The sequence below is a fragment of the Lynx canadensis genome, chromosome E3, assembly GCF_007474595.2.
Source record: "Lynx canadensis isolate LIC74 chromosome E3, mLynCan4.pri.v2, whole genome shotgun sequence".
NCBI lineage: Eukaryota > Metazoa > Chordata > Mammalia > Carnivora > Felidae > Lynx > Lynx canadensis.
In genome coordinates, this window is record NC_044318.1 from 13,184,021 (window position 1) to 13,203,357 (window position 19,337).

At 51.5% G+C, this 19,337-nt stretch overlaps 1 protein-coding gene across 1 annotated transcript in view; it reads left to right on the forward strand.

Moving 5' to 3' along the window:
• ABCC1 (ATP binding cassette subfamily C member 1) overlaps positions 1–19,337 on the forward strand; it is a 98,190-nt gene that overhangs the window by 76,741 nt on the left and 2,112 nt on the right. Inside the window, exons 20-28 of the mRNA XM_030300860.1 lie at positions 1,965–2,172; positions 5,484–5,794; positions 9,864–10,063; positions 11,924–12,050; positions 12,578–12,679; positions 14,967–15,113; positions 16,962–17,120; positions 17,769–17,935; positions 19,008–19,202. Coding sequence (XP_030156720.1) covers positions 1,965–2,172; positions 5,484–5,794; positions 9,864–10,063; positions 11,924–12,050; positions 12,578–12,679; positions 14,967–15,113; positions 16,962–17,120; positions 17,769–17,935; positions 19,008–19,202 — 1,616 coding nt within the window. The remainder of the gene's footprint in view (positions 1–1,964; positions 2,173–5,483; positions 5,795–9,863; positions 10,064–11,923; positions 12,051–12,577; positions 12,680–14,966; positions 15,114–16,961; positions 17,121–17,768; positions 17,936–19,007; positions 19,203–19,337) is intronic.

Consider the following 19,337-nt stretch of genomic DNA (forward strand, 5'->3'; position numbering starts at 1 on the left):
CGTCTGCTCTGTGGAGCCACTCCTCTAAAGGCGCTAACCCTGTTGTGAGGGTTCCGTCCTGAGGATCCGACCGCTTCCCCAGAGCCCCACCTCTTCATACCATCTCCCTCGGGGTTAGGATCTCAACATCCAAACTTGGAGGGACACAAACATTCAAGTCTGTAGCACTGACAGGCGCTGACGTCTTGTTGTCCCAGGGAAAATTGGTTTCAGGCCCTTGTTTTCTTGTATGTGTTTTATGCTCCCCTGTTTTGGGCGTGTGTCAGTAATCTTCCATGTATGGTAACGATCCAGAGTTTATTTTTAAAAATACATGTGGTGTGTTTTTTAAAAAAAGGGGAATGGAATTTTTAAAATAAGAAGTACACACCCCATGTGGGGTGGTTCAGGAACAAGCGAGGTCAGGACACCGTTCTCTGAGATCTACCTGGATGCATCCGGAAGCTCCTGGAATCCTCCGTTTCAGGCTTCTTCTCTCCTCTTCTCATCGCAGCCTTGGTCAGGGGTGGAGGTGGCTGTAGTGTATCCTCCCTCCTGTTCTCGCTGGTCCTCTGGGGAGCCAGGGGAGTGACCCCAAATCAAAGACCGGAGAAGGAATGTCAGGCCCACTTCGTGCTTATTTAATCCCACACGACCCGGTATTACCTGCCTTTTATACGCCAGGAAAACAGAGCAGGGGGCTTGTGACTTGCCGGAGCTCAACTGGGAGTGGAGCTGGGCTCAGCAAGCTCGCTCGGAAATCTCGGACTCCCACGCCCACCGTGCTCTGCTGCTGCTGGGGAGGTCCCCAAGTCCCGCAGTGTAATTCTGGGATCAGCAGTGGGCTGCCTGGCTGTGTGACAAAGCCAAACGGTGACAAAAACGTGGTAATTCTGGAACAGCCCCCCACCCCCCCCACCCCCCATTTCAGTTGGAAAAACGGGACAAAATAAAAGTCCAAAAGAAGCACTCAGTTACACGTGAGACCTCCGGGCTTTCACCTGTTAACCTTTCAGCCCGACTGTTATTCACATCAGTGGTTTTTATGACCCCAAATTCAGCACATGAGAGCTTGAAGCGACCTTGAGCACACCCACACAAGGACGGATACCTGGCGTTTGTGGGAACCGAGCCGGGCAGATTGGGCCTAGGGCTGGCCCAAAGCAGGCTGCCCCTGTCTCTGGTGTTCAGGCCCCCCCCTTTGAACAACTACACAGAATTATTTAGCCCTCCTCCTGGGCTCCACAGGGAAGGGAGGAGTGGGAGAAGTCCTCCTTGGTTGCCCTTTGGAGCCGAGGAACAGACTAAGCCAGCGCCGGCCATCCAGGAGCCAGTGGAACCAGTGTGGAGTCGGTGTTCGCGTTGAGAGGAAACGAGGGGGGAGGTAGCACTTGGTCTCGGTTGCTAGGCCACAGGTCACACCTTCCTGATGGGCCTGGACTAAAGCTCCGAATGCTAAACAGGATCTTCCAGGCCCTGTGTGGCGTGACTGCCGCTCGTTCTGTAGCTCGACCGTGTTCCAGCCACGCACGCCTCCCTTCGGTTCCCTAAACGTGTTGTGTTCCTTCCTATCTCAGGGCCTTTGCACATGCTGCTTCCTCTGCCCTACGTGCCTTTTTTTCCGTTCTTGGTCATCATTTCCTCAGGGAAATTGTCAAGTTACCTCCCCGTTCGGTCAGGTCGTGATGCCCAATTTTACGCTCTGAGGGAATCCTGCACTGCTCCAGCCCTTCTCTATAATTACACATTCACCTGGACGCTGGATGTCTGTCTTGCCACTTGACCGGCAGCTCCATGAGGGCAGAGACCTTGACTTTCTCTCCTGCTGACTTTATCCATCAACTAAGGGGGACTGTGCCGTGGGCGTGAGCACCGGGGGGGGGGGGGGCGGGGGGGCTGGATCACACAGGTGCTGTTGGAGTGCCTGACCTTGGATGCGTGTGGTGGGAACACCCTCCGAATGCCTTCTGTCCCCGGGTCTGCAGGTCAAGCTGTCCGTGTACTGGGACTACATGAAGGCCATCGGACTGTTCATCTCCTTTCTGAGCATCTTCCTTTTCTTGTGCAACCACGTTGCTTCCCTGGCTTCTAACTATTGGCTCAGCCTCTGGACTGATGACCCCATCGTCAACGGGACCCAGGAGCACACCAAAGTCCGGCTGAGCGTCTACGGCACCCTGGGCATTTTGCAAGGTGGGGGCCGTCTCCTTCCCATCCTCCTCTGCCCACCCAATTTTGGCCCCTTGAAATGTCTCCATGTCTTATTATGCAGTTGGGTCCCCCATTTGTCAGGGTTTTGCAGACCCCCAAACTAAGCCAAAGTCACATGAACGGTACCTATCACTTAGTAGACACTCAGATACCTTGTAGAGGGAATGTTTCTTGAATGCTCTGTTTCATGGGGCCCTAGGAGATGAAGAGCACTCCAATGTGTCCATTTTACAGATGAGGAAAGCTGAGGAACAGCAGCCCCCTCGAGCCTTGGCAAGCAAGGGCCCTTGCCCCTTGTTCCTGGGTCAGGGTGATAGGGCTTCTGTAAACTCTCACTTGTGGACTTTAACCTGCTCCCTGAGAGTGGGAACTCGGTTATGCTAGTGGTGCTCAATGTTGTCCCCTGGGGGGACATTTAGCAATGTCTGGAGGTACTTAGAGCTGTCGCGGTGCGGGGGGGGGGGGGCAACTGCCTTGTAGAGGTCGGGGGGTCGCTAGATGTCCTGCAGTGCGTAGCCTGGCCCCCACAACAGAGAATGATGTAGCCTCAAATGTCAGTAGTGACGAAATCGAGAAACCCTGTGTACCCTTCTTGTGGTTCCACGAAGGTCCCCAAACACAACAGCGTTAATAATAAGAGTTGTTGTTTACCGAGCACTCACTTGGCGCTGGTTATGTTCTAAACATTTTTGGGTGTTTTAACTTATTTTGCTTTTGCAGCAGGTGTCATGAGGTCACAGCTAGTATTTTCCGCATTTTAGAAATGGAGACTCTAGCAGCACTTGGGTGGCTCAGTCACTTGCCCTTCTGACTCTCGATTTTTGCTCAGGTCGTGATCCCGGGCTTGTGGGATCACACCCCACATTGAGCTCGGCACCGGGCATGGGGCCAGCTTGGGATTTTCTCTCTCTCCCTCTGCCCATGTTCCCTGCACACACTCTGTCTCTCTAAAATAAAAACGAGTAGGGGCACCTGGGTGGCTCTGTCAGTTAAGCATCATGGCTGAGGCTCAGGTCATGATCTTGTGAGTTGAGTTCAAGCCCCACATCAGGTTCCATGCTGACAGCTTGGAGCCTGGAGGCTGCTTTAGATTCCGTTTCTCCCTCTCTCTCTGTCTGCCCCTCCCCTGCTTGCACTCTTTTTTTTCTTTTTCGTTTTAAATTTTTTTTAATGTTTATTTATTTGTGAGAGAGAGATACACACACACACACACACACACACACACACACACACACACAGTGCAAACCAGGGGAGGGGCAGAGAGGGAATGACACAGAATTGGAAGCAGGCTCTAGGCTCCCAGCTGTCAGCACAGGTCCTGACGCGGGGCTCGAACTCATGAACCACGAGATCGTGACCTGAACCGAAGTTGGATGCCTGACCAACTGATCCACCCAGGCACTCCATCTGTCTTTCTGTCTCTCTCAAAAATAAACATTAAAAATTTTGTAAATAAAAATAAATTAATTTTAAAAAAAGAGAAAAGAAAAGAAATAGAGACTCTAAGCCCCAGTGAGGTTAAGTAAGTTGCCAGAAGTTGCACAGCAAATACATGGGCAGGGCTGGCTTTGAATGAGGTGGTCTGGCCCAGGAGCCCCTGCTCTTGATCACTGTGCTACACTATGCGAACCGAGCCGTGTGTGTTTAGACTCCTAAAAGCAGTGTGCATCTGTCCCTACCTACGTGTGTTCAGTGTCTGTGATACGTAAGTATAGATTTGATACATTTGAGTACTTTCTGTACCGCGGCACACTGCCCTTCACATTCAGCAGTGCTACAAGGTTACGTATCATTGTTGCCATCTTATAGAGGAGGACCCCTATAAGAGGTTACGTATCATTGTTGCCTAGAGGTTAAGTGACTTGCGGGAAGGTCCCACAGCTGGTAGGTGGCAAAGACACGGTTGGGCAGCGCTGGCTGCAGCCACTTGTTTCAGCCCCTGCTCCCAAGAGTAAGCCTCTCCATCCCTATGAAGTCTCTTTGCAAAGAACGGCTGTCTCGCTGTGGCTTGTTCAGAGGAGCCACAGATGTCTCATGGTCTCCAGGAGATGGCTTTGGAAAAAAAAAAAACAAAACCAGAAGAGTAGACATGGATTTCCCAGATTTCTTCATCCCTAACACCTCGTCATTGGGCATGGGACTGGCCTCCAAACTGTCCTTGAGGGAAGGTGGGACACAGAGTGGGTGTGATGTTTCCCTGCCTCACACAGCAGCAGTGTCTGTTCCAGAGCTGAGCTGTCCACTCTGGTGGCCGCTGGCCACAGTGTGGCTCTTTGAATTGCAGTTCGTCAAACCTAAGTAACAGTATCAGCTGTTCAGTGGCCCTGGCCACATTTCAAGTGCTCAGTAGCCACACGTGCCTGGAGGCGACCACACTGGACTGCATAGGTCCAGAACATTTCCATCATTCCAGAAAGTTCCGTTGCATGCCACTGGCCTAGAGGAATGTGGCATACAGATTAAGAGCATGACCCTGGAGCAAGCAGGCTGCCTGGATCAGAACCCCGGCTCTGCTGCTGACTGGCTGACTATATCGAGGGCAGAGGAGTTCACCTATCTGACCTTGAGCTCCCTTCTCTGTAAAATGGGTGCTAATAGGATTTATACAGAGTCAGTCTTAAGAATTAGGTGCATGTGGGGGCGCCTGGGTGGCTTGGTCGGTTAGGCGTCCGACTTCGGCTCAGGTCACGATCTTATGGTCCGTGAGTTCGAGCCCCGCGTTGGGCTCTGTGCTGACAGCTCAGAGCCTGGAGCCTGTTTCGGATTCTGTGTCTCCCTCTCTCTCTGCTCCTCCCCTGTTCATGCTCTGTCTCTCTCTGGCTCAAAAATAAATAAACGTTAAAAAAAATTTTTTAATAAAAAAAAAAAAAGAATTAGGTGCATGTGGGGCACCTGGGTGACTCCATCAGTTGAATATCTGACTTCGGCTCGGGTCACGATCTCATGTTTTGCGTTTGAGACCCACGTCGGGTTCTGTGCTGACAGCTCAGAGCCTGGAGCCTGCCTTGGATTCTGTGTCTCTCTCTGTCTCTGCTCGTGCTCGCGCTCTCTCTCTCTCTCTCTCTCTCTGAAAAATAAACACTTAAATTTTTTTTAAAAATTAACATGTAAAACTCTCGTACGGTGTTGAATAGACACTGAGTCCTCAGTAAATAGCAGCCACGACTCTCGTCATTACCGTTGCCGTTTTTCTTCGAAGCTGAGCGTGCAGGCCTGTTGCGTCTGCATGGCCTGTCCTCACCCCCACCCCGGGCCCGGGCCCCACTGTGGTGTTTACCGCCAGAACGTTGCAGGTATCTCCGTGTTCGGCTACTCCATGGCGCTGTCCATCGGGGGGATCTTCGCTTCCCGCCGCCTGCACCTGAACCTGCTCCAGAACGTGCTCCGGTCCCCCATGAGCTTCTTCGAGCGGACCCCCAGCGGGAACCTGGTGAACCGCTTCTCCAAGGAGCTGGACACGGTGGACTCGATGATCCCTCAGGTCATCAAGATGTTCATGGGCTCCCTGTTCAACGTCATCGGTGCCTGCACCATCATCCTGCTGGCCACGCCCATTGCTGCCATCATCATCCCGCCGCTGGGCCTCATCTACTTCTTCGTGCAGGTGAGAGGTGGGGTTCCGGGGCTGCAGGAGGAGCCCTCCTGGGTTTCACGCTCCCGTGTGAGTCCGGGCCTCACGCCGTCTTCCCATTTCCGCGGCACGGCGCTGTGCGCGATTTGTCGGCAGAGGGCCCAACTGGTGTTTGTCACTTTTCAGTACCTCTCAAAGGGAGAAAAGCTATAGTAGTAAAGACACCTTGATTATTAAAATAGATTATTAACATTATGGGGGTACCCGGGTGGCACAGTCGGTTAAGCGTCCACCTTGTGGTCTCGACTGAAGTCGTGATCTCATGGTTTTGGGAGATCGAGCTCCACATTGGGCTCTGTGCTCACAGCACAGAGCCTGCTTGGGATTCTCTCTCTCCCTTTTTCTCTGCTCTCCCCCACCCATGTGCACACGCGTGCGCTCTCTCTCTCAAAATAAATAAACTTAAAAGAGTTTTATGAAATTCTTTAGTTCTTAGCCCCCCTGCAGAAAATAGAGATGTGAATAACAGCAGCTCAGACAAGATGTTTGTCTTTCTCTCTCTTAGTGGAAATGTATTTACTTACTTGTTTGTTGTTTCTATTTATTTTTTTCTCATAGTAGAAATTTAGAGGTGGGCCCTTCAGCTCTGGTGTGGCAGTTGCACACATTTGTTAATGTCCCAGACTTCGTCGCTGTTGTGGTTTTTTTTTTTTTAAGTTTTCCCAGCTTTGCACAAGCCTTCTATTCTTAAGTTGACCTCATGGTCTAAGGTGGTTGCTGGAGCTCCAGCCATCAATGTGTATTTCAGAATACAGGACCGAGGACGGGGAACAAACACAGCAAGGGAGTCAGTGTGGTTGTTTAGGTGATGGCCGCGTAAACTGTGCTTGCAGCTGATGGAGGAGCGTGTCGAGGCCCTGGTGGTGCAGCTGGGAGTGTGAACTCACGTCTGTCTGATTTTAAAGCTTGCGTTGGTAACCACGGTGCTGCACTGCCCCTTTCTGCCCGAAAAGGTTACCTGCAGCACAGTTGCTGGCGGGAGACAGTGGTTTAGATGGGAGCCAATCACTACAGCACAAAACGAGAGCGAGAGCTGCCAAGACCTCCACGCGTCAGGCTGTGCCGTGGCCTGCTCACGCGGGGTCCGGAGCCCTTGGTCGTCAGCCGTCCCCCAGGCTCCACCACCCTGTGGCCCCGTGGTTGGTGTGCATGAATGAAGGTGGAACCAGAGACAGCAGGACCCACTGCGACACCCTCATTGTGTTCTCTTTAAGTTGGTGCCAGCTTTTTTTTTTTTCACTCAGTGATGAGATCTCGTGTTCCTTAATGGAGATAATTACCGAGATGTTGTTGCGATACCACCGATTTTATTTTTTATTTATTTATTTTTAATGTTTTAATGTTTATTTTTGAGAGAGAGAGACAGCATGAGTGGGGGAGGGGCAGAGAGAGGGGGAGACATAGAATTCCAAGCGGGATCCAGGCTCTGAGCTGTAGCACAGAGTCCAACGCGGGGCTCAGACCCACAAACCAGGGGCGCCTGGGTGGCTCAGTTGGTTAAGCATCCGATTTCGGCTCAGGTCATGATCTCACGATCCGTGAGTTCGAGCCCCGCGTCGGGGCTCTGTGCTGACAGCTCGGACCCTGGAGCCTGCTTCGGATTCTGTGTCTCCCTCTCTCTCTGCCCCTCCCCTGCTCACGCTCTATCTCTCTCTGTCTCAAAAATAAATGAAAACATTGAAAGACATTAAAAGAAAAAAACAACAACCCACAAACCTGAGATTATGACCTGAACCAAAGTTGGACGCTTAACCGACTGAGCCACCCAGGAGCCCCTTTATTTATTTACTTTAATGCTTATTTATTTATTTATTTAACGTTTATTTATTTTTGGGACAGAGAGAGACAGAGCATGAACGGGGAGGGGCAGACAGAGAGGGAGACACAGAATCGAAGCAGGCTCCAGGCTCTGAGCTGTCAGCACAGAGCCCAACGCGGGGCTCGAACTCACGGACCGTGAGATTGTGACCTGAGCCGAAGTCGGATGCTTAACCGGCCGAGCCACCCAGGTGCCCCAATGCTTGTTTATTTTGAGAGAGAGAGAGAGAGTGAGAGCGAGCGAGCTCGAACACGACTGGGGGAGGGGCAGAGAGAGAGGATAAGACAGAATCCCAAACAGGTTCCGTGCTGCCAGCGTGGAGCCCAACACCGGGTTCAAACCCATGAACCTGTGAGATCGTGACCTGAGCCAAAATCAGCAGTTGGTTGCATAACCAACCTAGCCCCCCAGGTGCCCAGCAAGCAGTTATTTTTATTTACAAGCACCAGGCACTTGGTTTCTGAAAAAGTAAGGTGAGTCTGGCGGGGTGGATTATGTCTCCTGGAATAGAGTTTAAAAGGGAAGCTAGCGGGACGCCTGGGTGGCTCAGTCGGTTGAGCGTCCAACTTCGGCCCAGGTCATGATCTCGCGGTTTGTGAGTTACAGCCCCACGTTGGGCTCTGTGCTGACAGCTCAGAGCCTGGAACCTGCTTCAGATTCTGTCTCCCTCTCTCTCTGCTCCTCCCCTGCTCACACGTTCTCTCTCAAAAATAAATAAAGATTAAAAAAATTTAAAAAAAATAATAAAAGGGAAGCTAGCTAATAGTTCTTTTTTTAAAAGACTGAGTTTAGGGGCTCCTGGGTGGCTTCAGCTCGGGTCATCATCTTGCGGTTCATGAGTTCGAGCCGCGTGTTGGGCCCCCTGCTGTCCGCACAAAGCCCACTTCAGATCCTCTGTCCTTCTCTCACTGCCCCTCCCCCACTTGTCCTCTCTCGAAAATAAATAAAATATTTTAAAAAATTAAAAATAAGTAAGCAAACAACAATTTAAAGACAAATACATCTCAGGGTAGCTTTCTACAGTAAATAAAGTGGAGTAGGTTGAGCAGGGAAAATACTTGAGAATGATTTCCATCCGGGATGTTTAGAAAGAAAGCCGGGGAGAGGAACCCTCCCAGGGCAGATGCCGCGGGGCCGAGGCATCAGGGTTTTGTTCAAGGCCGAGAGGCTCGGGAGCAGAGCGGGCATCTGGCCTACCCTCGGGACTGGCAGAGCAACCATCGTGGGCCTGCCCTGGCTGGCGTGGTGCTGGGTTAGCTTACAGAGTTTCTAGGACCCAGAAGGCTGCCCAGGTGTGGGTTCAGGTGACCACACACGCTGCCGTCCAGGAAGCAGCTGCTAAACTCGGAGCCCCGTCCGACTCCGCCATTATGTTCACTGTTCTCTGTGGAAGGTCTCTGCTCCCACAAGGGCCCCAGGAGGCGGGGAGGCCGTGTCCCTAATCACCCTTTGTTCCCTGTCTTGTTCATTTGTCTGGCTGTGTCGCTTGTGAAACACCTGCCTTCGCATTACGTGCCACCTCCAGAATGGGGAACCTCAGTCTCCCCGGTCCTGTTTGTACAGACGAGGAAACTAAGGCCGCGAGAACTAAATGTCCTCACGTGACCAGTCTGTCATCTAAGGGCGGGTCCTCGAAGCTTCCAGGGCGCGATTTGCTTTGCTTTTGTTCCATCTGCCCTGGTTAGGGCAGGAGCGGAGCCGATGGGGTGACTGCCCGCGGGGACAGGTGGAGGCCAAAGGGCACGCTGCTGGGTCCAGAAAACCCTAGAGGTCTGTGGCTTGAGAGAGGCAGGACAGTGCTGGGGTTCACCCTTGACAGCCAGCTTCTCCGAGTCCACTCGGCCACGTGTCGCCTGAGGGGGACCTGAGGGGGAAGAGGTCAGCGAGCTTCTTTGTGCCTGGGTTTACTGACTGTGCAAATGAGCACCAACTCCTAGCTGTTTGGTGACGATGAAATGAGCCGATTCTGTGGAAGGACTTCAAACTGTGCTAGGGTAGTCGGCTCCCCGTGAGCCTGAGCTGCTGGCATTATGTGGTCGCTGTCGTCATTCTGTTGTGCTGGCATCGGGTGAGCAGAGACACCGGTTAAAAAGCAGCCCAGCTCCGCCATCTTGCCTCCCGGAGGTGCCGTGTGTGTCCAGGCTTTGTCCAGCGCGGCCCTGGTGGGGGGTGGCTGGCATGGGAGGGGCTTTGCCAGCTCCCTGGTCCGTTCTCTTCCCCTAGAGGTTCTACGTGGCCTCGTCCCGGCAGCTGAAACGCCTCGAATCCGTCAGCCGCTCCCCAGTGTATTCCCACTTCAACGAGACCCTGCTGGGGGTCAGCGTCATCCGCGCCTTCGAGGAACAGGAGCGCTTCATCCGCCAGAGCGACCTGAAGGTGGACGAGAACCAGAAGGCCTATTACCCCAGCATCGTGGCCAACAGGTGGGCACCCGAGGCCCGCGGGAGGAGGTGAAGGAAGCCTTAGTTCCTGGAGGAGGGCCTCACACACGGGATGGTTAGACTTGGTGGGGGCGGGAAGGGACAGAATAACATTCAAGGCAGACAGGAGCACTGGCAGCTTGAAGCACAGGCACTCCGGTGGCACTGAGGAACAACAGGGAGCAAGATTTTCTGGAGTCAGAAAATACTGCAGGAACTATCCGTTTGCTGTGGTCCTGACGGTACAAGGTCATCGGTGACAGGCAGACTCAGCTGGTATTTTTGTGGCCTGGTTGTCAGCTGACAGGGGTGATCACCCACCACCCCTGTATAATGAGCTTTGGAAGCTGTTCACCAACCTGAGGTTGGACCACGTGAAATGGCCATGATGAAAAAAGCATCCGTCCCAAAGAAGGGACAGGAGTTCGCTACTTGTCGACTAAATTTAGAAAAGTATCTGACTTATCCCTAAAAGAATATTCTCCTCACTCATGTCCTGATACGTTTTTTGAGATGTGGGATAGGAAATTCTGGAGAGGGGTGACTCACCCTGGGAGCAACGTGTCGTAACCAACTGTTGCCCCGTCGTACACAATATAATCCCAGAAGGTAAGACTGGGTGGGGAGACCATGAATCACTGGAGACCTGACCTTCCCCTGCAGAATCGTCAGGGAGTTTCTCAAATTTGGGTCTGTTTTTAGGATAAGCTCACACCCAGGAAGATCAGTCATGTGAATCTTTTTAAAATTTTTCTTTTTCGGGGCGCCCAGGTGGCTCACTTGGTTTTGCATCTGACTTCGGCTCAGGTCACGATCTCGTGGTTCATGAGTTCGAGCCCCGTTCAAACCCGCTTTGGGTTCTGTGTCCCCATTCTCTCACTGCCCCTTCCCTGCTAATACTCTCGCTCACTCCATCTCTCAAAAATAAATAAATGTTAAAATTTTTTTTAATAAAAAAAAGAAATTTTTTTATGTTATTTATTTATTTGTTTATTTATTTAGAGAGAAAGAGAGAGTGTGAGCAAGGGAGGGGCAGAGAGAGAGGGAGACACAGAATCGGAAGCAGGCTCCAGGCTCTGAGTTGTCAGCACAGAGCCCGACGTGGGGCCTGAACCCACAAACCGTGAGATCATGACCTGAGCCGAAGTTAGACGCTCAACTGACTGAGCCACCCAGGCACCCCCAGTCACACGAATCTTAAGGGCTGTAGTGGAAATAAGATCAACAACACCATTTCCCTAAAATGTTTTACACCTTAATCACTAATATTCCTAACGCTTGGAGGTACGCTAGGGAAGTTCGCTTAAAACCAATAATGTTATCTGTTTATATTCCAAGAGGTAAAACAATGTATTTTAACATTTCTAAAAGGAGGGTGATCTAGGAACATTACAGCTACATTGAAAATAGTATTTCATTTCTCACTCTCCCTTCCCCCTTCTGCCAAGAAAAGGTTATTTTTACAACAGTGCTGCCTCTTACAGTTGATGACTTCTTAGTATTTAGGAACTTTCCTGGACCTGTCTTTGCAGATGGGTGTACATGGGTATGTTATAAAGGTTTCCGTAAAAAAAAAAGTTGGTTCTTAAAAAGGCAAGCTTTAGCTTCCCGGGAAGGCTCCTTCTGGAGAACTCCGTTTCAGTCCCCCGGGGTTGCGAGATCGATGAGGAATTAGTGAGACCGTGTCCCTTTGGCTCTCCTTCCCCCGTGAGAGGACAGATTGAAGGCCTGTCTCGGGAGCTCTCGGGGAATTCTTTCCATTAGCAAAGTGCCTCCCTCCTTCCCCGGCTTGAGCCAGAAACCAAATCTCTGACGAGCCAACTCCTGGCGTGTCTGTCCATCTGCCTTTGTGTCTGTGAGCAGGTGGCTGGCCGTGCGGCTGGAGTGCGTAGGCAACTGCATCGTCCTGTTTGCTGCCCTGTTCGCCGTGATCTCCAGGCACAGTCTCAGCGCCGGCTTAGTGGGCCTCTCGGTGTCCTACTCACTGCAGGTAAGACAGGTGCCCCCAGCTGCATTCTCTTGCGGTTGTCAGGGTCTCGGGCCTTTGCTTTGAATCCCCGCAGGAGCTGGGGGAGAGGTGAGGGGCCAAGCGGCGTTTGAGAAGCCCAGTGACCCGCTGGTGCTGGAGGGAGATGAGACACAGGGCCGGGATTCCCCCGTCAGTCAAGGAAAGCCCTTGATGAACCAAGAGGATGCCTCCGGCGACAGGAAAAATGCTCTTCATTCTATCACTTTATCTCTCATTCCGGCTTTAGCCACATTGCCCAAATTTTGATACATTGGGTTTTCCCTTATTACCATCTCGTTGGAAATCTTTTCTGATGCCCTTTCTGATTGCTTGTGTGGCCCAGGGGTTATTTTGAGACGTGCTTGCCTAAGAGGTGCGGTCTTGGCGACGGCGGTACATGAGGCTGGTACCTTTCTTACCTCAAAAAATTGCATAATTCGCAATCACTTGCTGAAGATAAAGCAGCCCCTGCTCGCCCCAGAAGCTCCACGTGACTCTTCTTTGCACAGGTCACCACGTACTTGAACTGGCTGGTTCGCATGTCGTCCGAGTTGGAGACCAACATCGTGGCCGTGGAGAGACTGAAGGAGTATTCAGAAACGGAGAAGGAGGTAAAGCCGGCCCCTGGCCTGCCCTCGCCTGCCCTCACCTGACCTCATCAGCGCCACCTGGGTGCCTTCAACAGACAACCCCTATTCAGCGAAAATTGTCTTTTGTTCTTTGTTACATATCTGTATGAGGGACTTGTGTGGTGCAGAATGAGACGAGTTTCATCGTCACGTTTAAAAATTAAATATCAGTTGATTCAAAGCCCTGAAAGTCAACAGCAAGAGAGTCAGTACATGGATGTTGTAAAAATCACGACCGAAGTTTGGGGAACCCGGCAGTTGTTTGACCCAAGTCCCCATTTTATAGATGGAGGAGAGGGTCGCCTGGGGAGGGACAGTGACTGATCCAAGGTCACACGTGGTCAGGGTAGGACCCAAGTGTCCAGACATCAGTGCCACATTGCCCCTAGAAAGTGCCGTTTTCTGTCTGCACGCTGTCACTGGTGGCATTGGCAGTGATCATGGTGATAATACCAGTGGATCCCCTCATCGCCCCCACCACCAGTAATATTAGGGACACATATTGGGCCCTCGGGAGCTGTCAGCCCTGTCCTACACATTTTACATAGAGTAATTCATATAATTTACGTAGAGTAATTCGTGTCATCTTTATGTAGCCTTATAGCTCATGTTCTGTCATGATCCCCATTTTACGCATCAGGAAACTAAGACACAGGGTTAAGTTACTTTGCTCAAGGTTACGTGGCCATTGGCACACTGCCTCCCAAGAAAATGCCCCGTCCTTAAGACTCTGACACAGGTGAACCAGGTCCCGCTTCATGGGAGAGCATTATTCAGAATGGTGTGAGCGCCCCCTGTGGAAATAAGAGTGTATTACACCAGGGGTTTTCGCGCTCAACATCGAATTTATTTTTTTAGTTTTTAAGATCTAATTCACATGGCCTGCAGTTCACTGTGCATGAAGTATGAAATTAAATTTATTTTTTTTTAATTTCTGGATGTTTGTTTATTTGTTTTGAGAGAGAGAGAGAGAGAGAGAAACAGAGCCCAAGCAGGGGAAGGACAGAGAGAAAGGGAGAGACAGAATCCTAAGCAGGCTCTGTGCTGTCAGCTCAGTCTCCCGAACCATGAGATGACCTGAGCTGAAACCGAGAGTCAGACCCTTAACCTACTGAGCCACCCAGGTGCCCCGAAATTAAATTTATTTAAAAAAATTTTTTTACTTCTTTTAATTACTTCCTTTTTTAATTTCTCAAATAAGAACATACTTGAAAAATACAAAAGAATGTAAAGATCCAGGGTCTTAGCACTACTCAAAATATGTATTTATATAGAATATATTTTCACAGTTAGAAAGTTCCACCCACCTCTCTCTCCAGTGCCCTCCGTGTTCTTACAGCGTATCCCCTGCATTATACATAAATTTGTGAAAGGGGACTGTGCTTGTTGTAAATGAAAATTAATGTAACAAGCTTATGGGGGAGAAAGGATGAAAGTTCTCTCTTGCTGTGCCCTCCATTCCTCAGCTCCCCCAAAGGTAGCCTCCAGCCTGGCCCGGAGCACATCCAGTTGTAGAGCTCAGGAAATGCTGAACTGAACTTAAGAAGCTTTTCAGAAATAGGGACTGTGTGACTCTGGGCAAGTTACTCACCCTCTCTGTGTTTCAGTTTCCTCATGTGTAAACTGGGGGTAATGAAAGGACCCCTCTCATGGGATTGTAGTGAGGATGAAGTGAGGTCATGGGACCGTGATCTTTCTCATTGGCCATTGCTGCATAGTTGGTGTCCCGATGTAGAAGGCATTCAGACTGACACCTCTGCCCTTGTGTCTGACCAGAGAAGACCACTCGCTTATTGGTACAGTCCACAAATACTCGTGGAGTCCCTACTGTGTGCCTGGAGTTTGACAGCGAGCAGGGAAAGAACCTGTCCTGGCAGAGATGTTCCAGGGGGCGTGGGTGACAGAATAAGCGAATTAATGCACACCTGCGGTGCTAGGAGGTGCCCGGTGGTCTGGAGGAGAGCGAAGCAGGGAAGGGGATGGAGGGCACAGAGGCAGGGGGTGGTCTGAATTGGCGGAAGATCTGCAGCATGCCAGGGAGCGCACGAGAGGGTAGTTTGGGAAAGAGCATTCCAGACGGGGGCACCTGCAGATGCAAAGGCCCAGCAGCGAGGTACGCAGGTGTGTTTGAGAGGTAGTGCAGCCCCGTGGGGAGCCGAGTGAGCAAGAGGGAGGGAGATGAGGTCAGAGGGGACCTGCAGGTCACCTACAGCCTTGGGTCACATGGGACTGAAGATCCCTTACCGCCACCCCCCACCCCCGATCACAGGCTCCCTGGCAAATCCCCGAGACGGCTCCGCCCAGCACCTGGCCTCAGGTTGGCCGAGTAGAATTCCGAGACTACGGCCTGCGTTACCGGGAAAACCTGGACTTGGTTCTCAAGCACATTAACGTCACCATCAATGGAGGGGAGAAGGTGGGTGTACCTTGTTTCCCCCATCCGTTCACAGTGGGGCAGGCAAAACCAGGTGCCTCATTCCCCCAGTTTATCATGGCCCTGGACCGTGGGGGTGGGGCTTGTGGAGGTAAAAGCTGCTCAGTGTCCCAGGTGTGTTGCATACTGTTGACCGGGCACCAAATGAGGCCCACCTGTGTGTTTTCGGGGGGGGGGGGGGGGGGAAGAAATCTGGGTATGTTGAAAATTAAGAAAAATCTGGTGTGCCTTCTGTAAAGATCCACTTCCTGCTTTTCTTGAAAGATCAGAACATGAAAAAAAAAAAAGGGGGGGGCAGCGCCTGGGTGGCTCAGTCGGCTAAGCGTCCGACTTCGGCTCAGGTCATGATCTCACGGTCCGTGAGTTCGAACCCCGTGTCGGGCTCTGTGCTGACAGCTCAGAGCCTGGAGCCCCTTTCAGATTCTGTGTCTCCTCTCTCTGTCCCTCCTCCGTTCATGCTCTGTCTCTCTCTGTCTCAGAAAAAATAAATAAACATTTAAAAAAAAAAAGAAAGATCAGAACATGTAGCAACACTGGGCTTACACTCCCTGCCTGGCTTTTTCTAGACCAGACAAGAGCTTCTCAGCTCACCCTGTCCCTCCCTGTCTCACTTGTGTGCCTAGCTGTCCCCTGCAGGCATTCAGGTTTGCCAGCTCTACAATAGGAAGATGCTGTCATCACTAGTAGGGATGGCTCGATGACCATGTGAGGGTGTCAGAAGTTTGGAATGTACCCCTGGTCCCAGGCTGCTCCTGTAAGACGTCCTTGCCCTGAGACCTTTAGACCCTCCTCAGGAATCAGACTTAAGGGTCTTCCTGGTCACCTGCCATGGGACAGTGTTTCCTTCATCTCTAAACATGTGTGTTTGTTAAGCCGTTCCTGCTGCGAGGCTCAGAACGTTTTATTCCCGTGAGATAATTTCTCTAAGAACAAGGGGAAGAATAGAGTGGGTGGTGTTCTCACTGAGGCTTTATGGTTTGTGTTGTATCATGAGACTCTCCTCTGTGACATTTTTGTCAGAGGTTGGAGGAAGCCTGCCTTTCAAGAGCCCAGATGAGAAGGCAAGAGTTGTAACTGGGTGTCAGGAATGTCCATCATTGGCCACTGAACGGGGAGACCGGTCCTATCCATCACCTCTTTTTGGCTCATGCAGCTGGGGTCGAGGGGAGAAGGTGTGGCGTGCAGGGGGATCTGCTTGAATCTTTGAGATATTTCAGCAGCTCGGGATGGGAAACTCACCATCAAAGGACTGAAAAACAGTAGGGGGAAAATACCTGATTACCAGTATTTTCGAGAGTTGAAAACAAATGGGGCTTTATGGAAAACCCCTTCTGCCTGAGCCCTCTTTGGAGATCTGTGCTCAATTATCAAAAGAAGCGATTATAATTTTAACTTATAAAAAGAGCTGACAAAGAGAAGGAAGTCCCCTTTTTAATTTATTTATTTTGACAGAGCACGAGCTGGGGAGGGGCAGAGAGGTAGGGGGTCAGACATCCAAAGCAGGCAGTGCACTGACAGCAGAGAGCTCGATGCAGGGCTCAGACTCGTGATCTGCAAGATCATAACCTGAGCCGAAGTCAGATGCTTAATCGACTGAGCCACCCAGGCGCCCCGAGACAGAAGTCGTTCTTCACCCTTGGCCGAAACAGCCCCTGAAGGAATGTCCCTGGGAAGCTACTGATGGGGAGGGCTTTGGTAGACACTGGGTCGACCAGGTGACTGAACTGCTCTAGGGTGGATACCTGAAATGCGGGCCCCCTGGGGGAGGGCAAGAGGTAACCCCCAGATACCAGCCTTCCTGCCTTACCCTGGGCCCTTCCTGCCCCACAGGTTGGCATCGTGGGGCGGACAGGAGCTGGGAAGTCATCCCTGACCCTGGGCTTGTTTCGGATCAACGAGTCGGCTGAGGGAGAGATCATTATCGACGACATCAACATAGCCAAGATTGGCCTACATGATCTGCGCTTCAGGATCACCATTATCCCACAGGTGGGGTCTGGTGTGCCGAGGGCGTCAGTGGGGCACCCTGAAAGCTTACGTAGGTATATTTTCAGGACAAATGTAAATGTGTTCCTATTTTGTTATTTTCATCGAAACCATACTGTTTCTTTGCCACTGAATCTCCTCTTAGCATACAAATTACAGTGGGAATTAACTGGATATCATTTCTTCACTCCCACTGGCTCCAGTCGGGACAAGAATAAGTCTCTCAAGAGCCAGGAGAGGAAAATGGATTTTCTAGATTGATTTCTGTAGGTGGTGATTCCCTAATGTGTTTACTTGTCATGTTATTTTCTCTAAGATTTTTTCTAAGACTGTACTTTGTAGGCAGGGAACAGGGAGGAATCCATGGCACTTGATGATCAGGGATTACCCAGGCTGCTTCTCTCTTCTGGAAGGTTCCAGTACATTTGCATATTGAAGCCTCTGGAAAGTCTTACAACAAGAAATCTATTTTATTTCACTTAACCCAAGGTTTTCCAAACTGTTTTCCCCCCATTATTAACGTCTCCAGAAAGGGTGATTCCAAGGAGCCCTGGGACCCTATCAGAAGTTTTCACACCCCACCCTTCTGCCTCATCCCTACCCAGCATGACGTGAGCCTCACATGCCATCTGCCGTTTTCTCCCCGAACAGGACCCTGTTTTGTTTTCGGGTTCCCTGCGCATGAACCTGGACCCGTTCAGCCAGTACTCCGATGAAGAAGTCTGGACGTCCCTGGAGCTGGCTCACCTCAAGGACTTTGTGTCAGCCCTTCCCGATAAGCTGAACCACGAGTGTGCAGAAGGCGGGGAGAACCTGAGGTAGGCAGGCATGCGAGGCCCTGACCGGGTCTCCTCGGCTCAGCCTTGGTCCTTATGCATACGTGTCCGACCTGGGTTTGAGTCCCGGCTCTGCCACAGACAAGCCAATTTCTCTTAACCTCTTGGAGCCTCAGTTTCAGTATCGGTGAAATGGGTTTCAGTCCAGACTGACTTTTTACCATGAGCTATAACCGGGATGGCTAATATGGTTCCTTCCTTCCACCAGATTTATTCAATTGAGAGTGACTGTCGCTTGTTAAACTGTTGAAAAGCTTCTCTGTCAGTCGGTTAATAGCACTTTTCTGAGCCCTCTGAGTCACCGCTCACTGCCCCAGCTGCGTTGGCCCTTGTCCCAGGATCCACCCATGGCCCAGCAACCAAAGTATTCATGTCTGGCACAACAGCAAACCAGAGTCCCGCTCCAGTGTTATTAGTCAGTGGCTGGCTCAGTTGCCCATCTCTGTGGCCGCCAACCCCCAAGCCTCAGATGTGTTGAGCAGTGGCAGTGACCGTTCAGACACCTGGGGTGATCGGCCAGGCGGCTCTGCTGTTCGTGGCTCACTCCTCTGGCTGGGGGTCCGCGGGGGCAATTAGGGTCTGCTCCACATGTCCTTCCTCCTTCAGCAGACCAGCCCAAGCACGTTGTCATGGTGACGGCAGAGGTGCAAGAGCGCACACACCCTGGTGTGCATTCCCGGTGCAAGCCTCTGCTGGCCTTATGTTTGCCAGCATGCCCTTGACCAAAGCAAGACACGTGGTTGAGTCCAGAGTCAACGGGGAGGGTCCTACAGAAGGCACGCATGTGGGGCCATCTTGTGACGTCACATCGCCCCTGTTGCCCTCGTCACACATTTTGGATATCCCCTCCGAGTCCTGTGTCGAAAATGATCCTGAGCCCGCTTCTAGGTCAGCAGCAAGAATGTCCTGGCATCACCAACGTCTGCCGTGGGCGCAGGAGCGGGGAGTGGCAGTGCTTTCCTGGTGTCTCTTCTCTCTTCTCCCAGCTCAGGCCTGGGCTCAGGGTCAGGGGTGGTTGTGACACTCTGTCTCCTGCTCTTTGTCTCCGCTCAAGCGTTGGGCAGCGTCAGCTGGTGTGCCTGGCCCGGGCTCTGCTGAGGAAGACAAAGATCCTGGTCTTGGATGAGGCCACCGCGGCCGTGGACCTCGAAACCGACGACCTCATTCAGTCTACCATCCGGACGCAGTTTGACGACTGCACTGTCCTGACCATTGCTCACCGGCTCAACACCATCATGGACTACACAAGGTGATGCTGCTGGCATAGAAGGCCTGTCAGCCTTGGGATTTACCCGTTTGTACAGCCTCATCCCGTGTCTAGTCACAGCCCTCTCTTTACGCTGGGTGTTTCTGGCATCACTCCATTATTGATTCAATCAACATA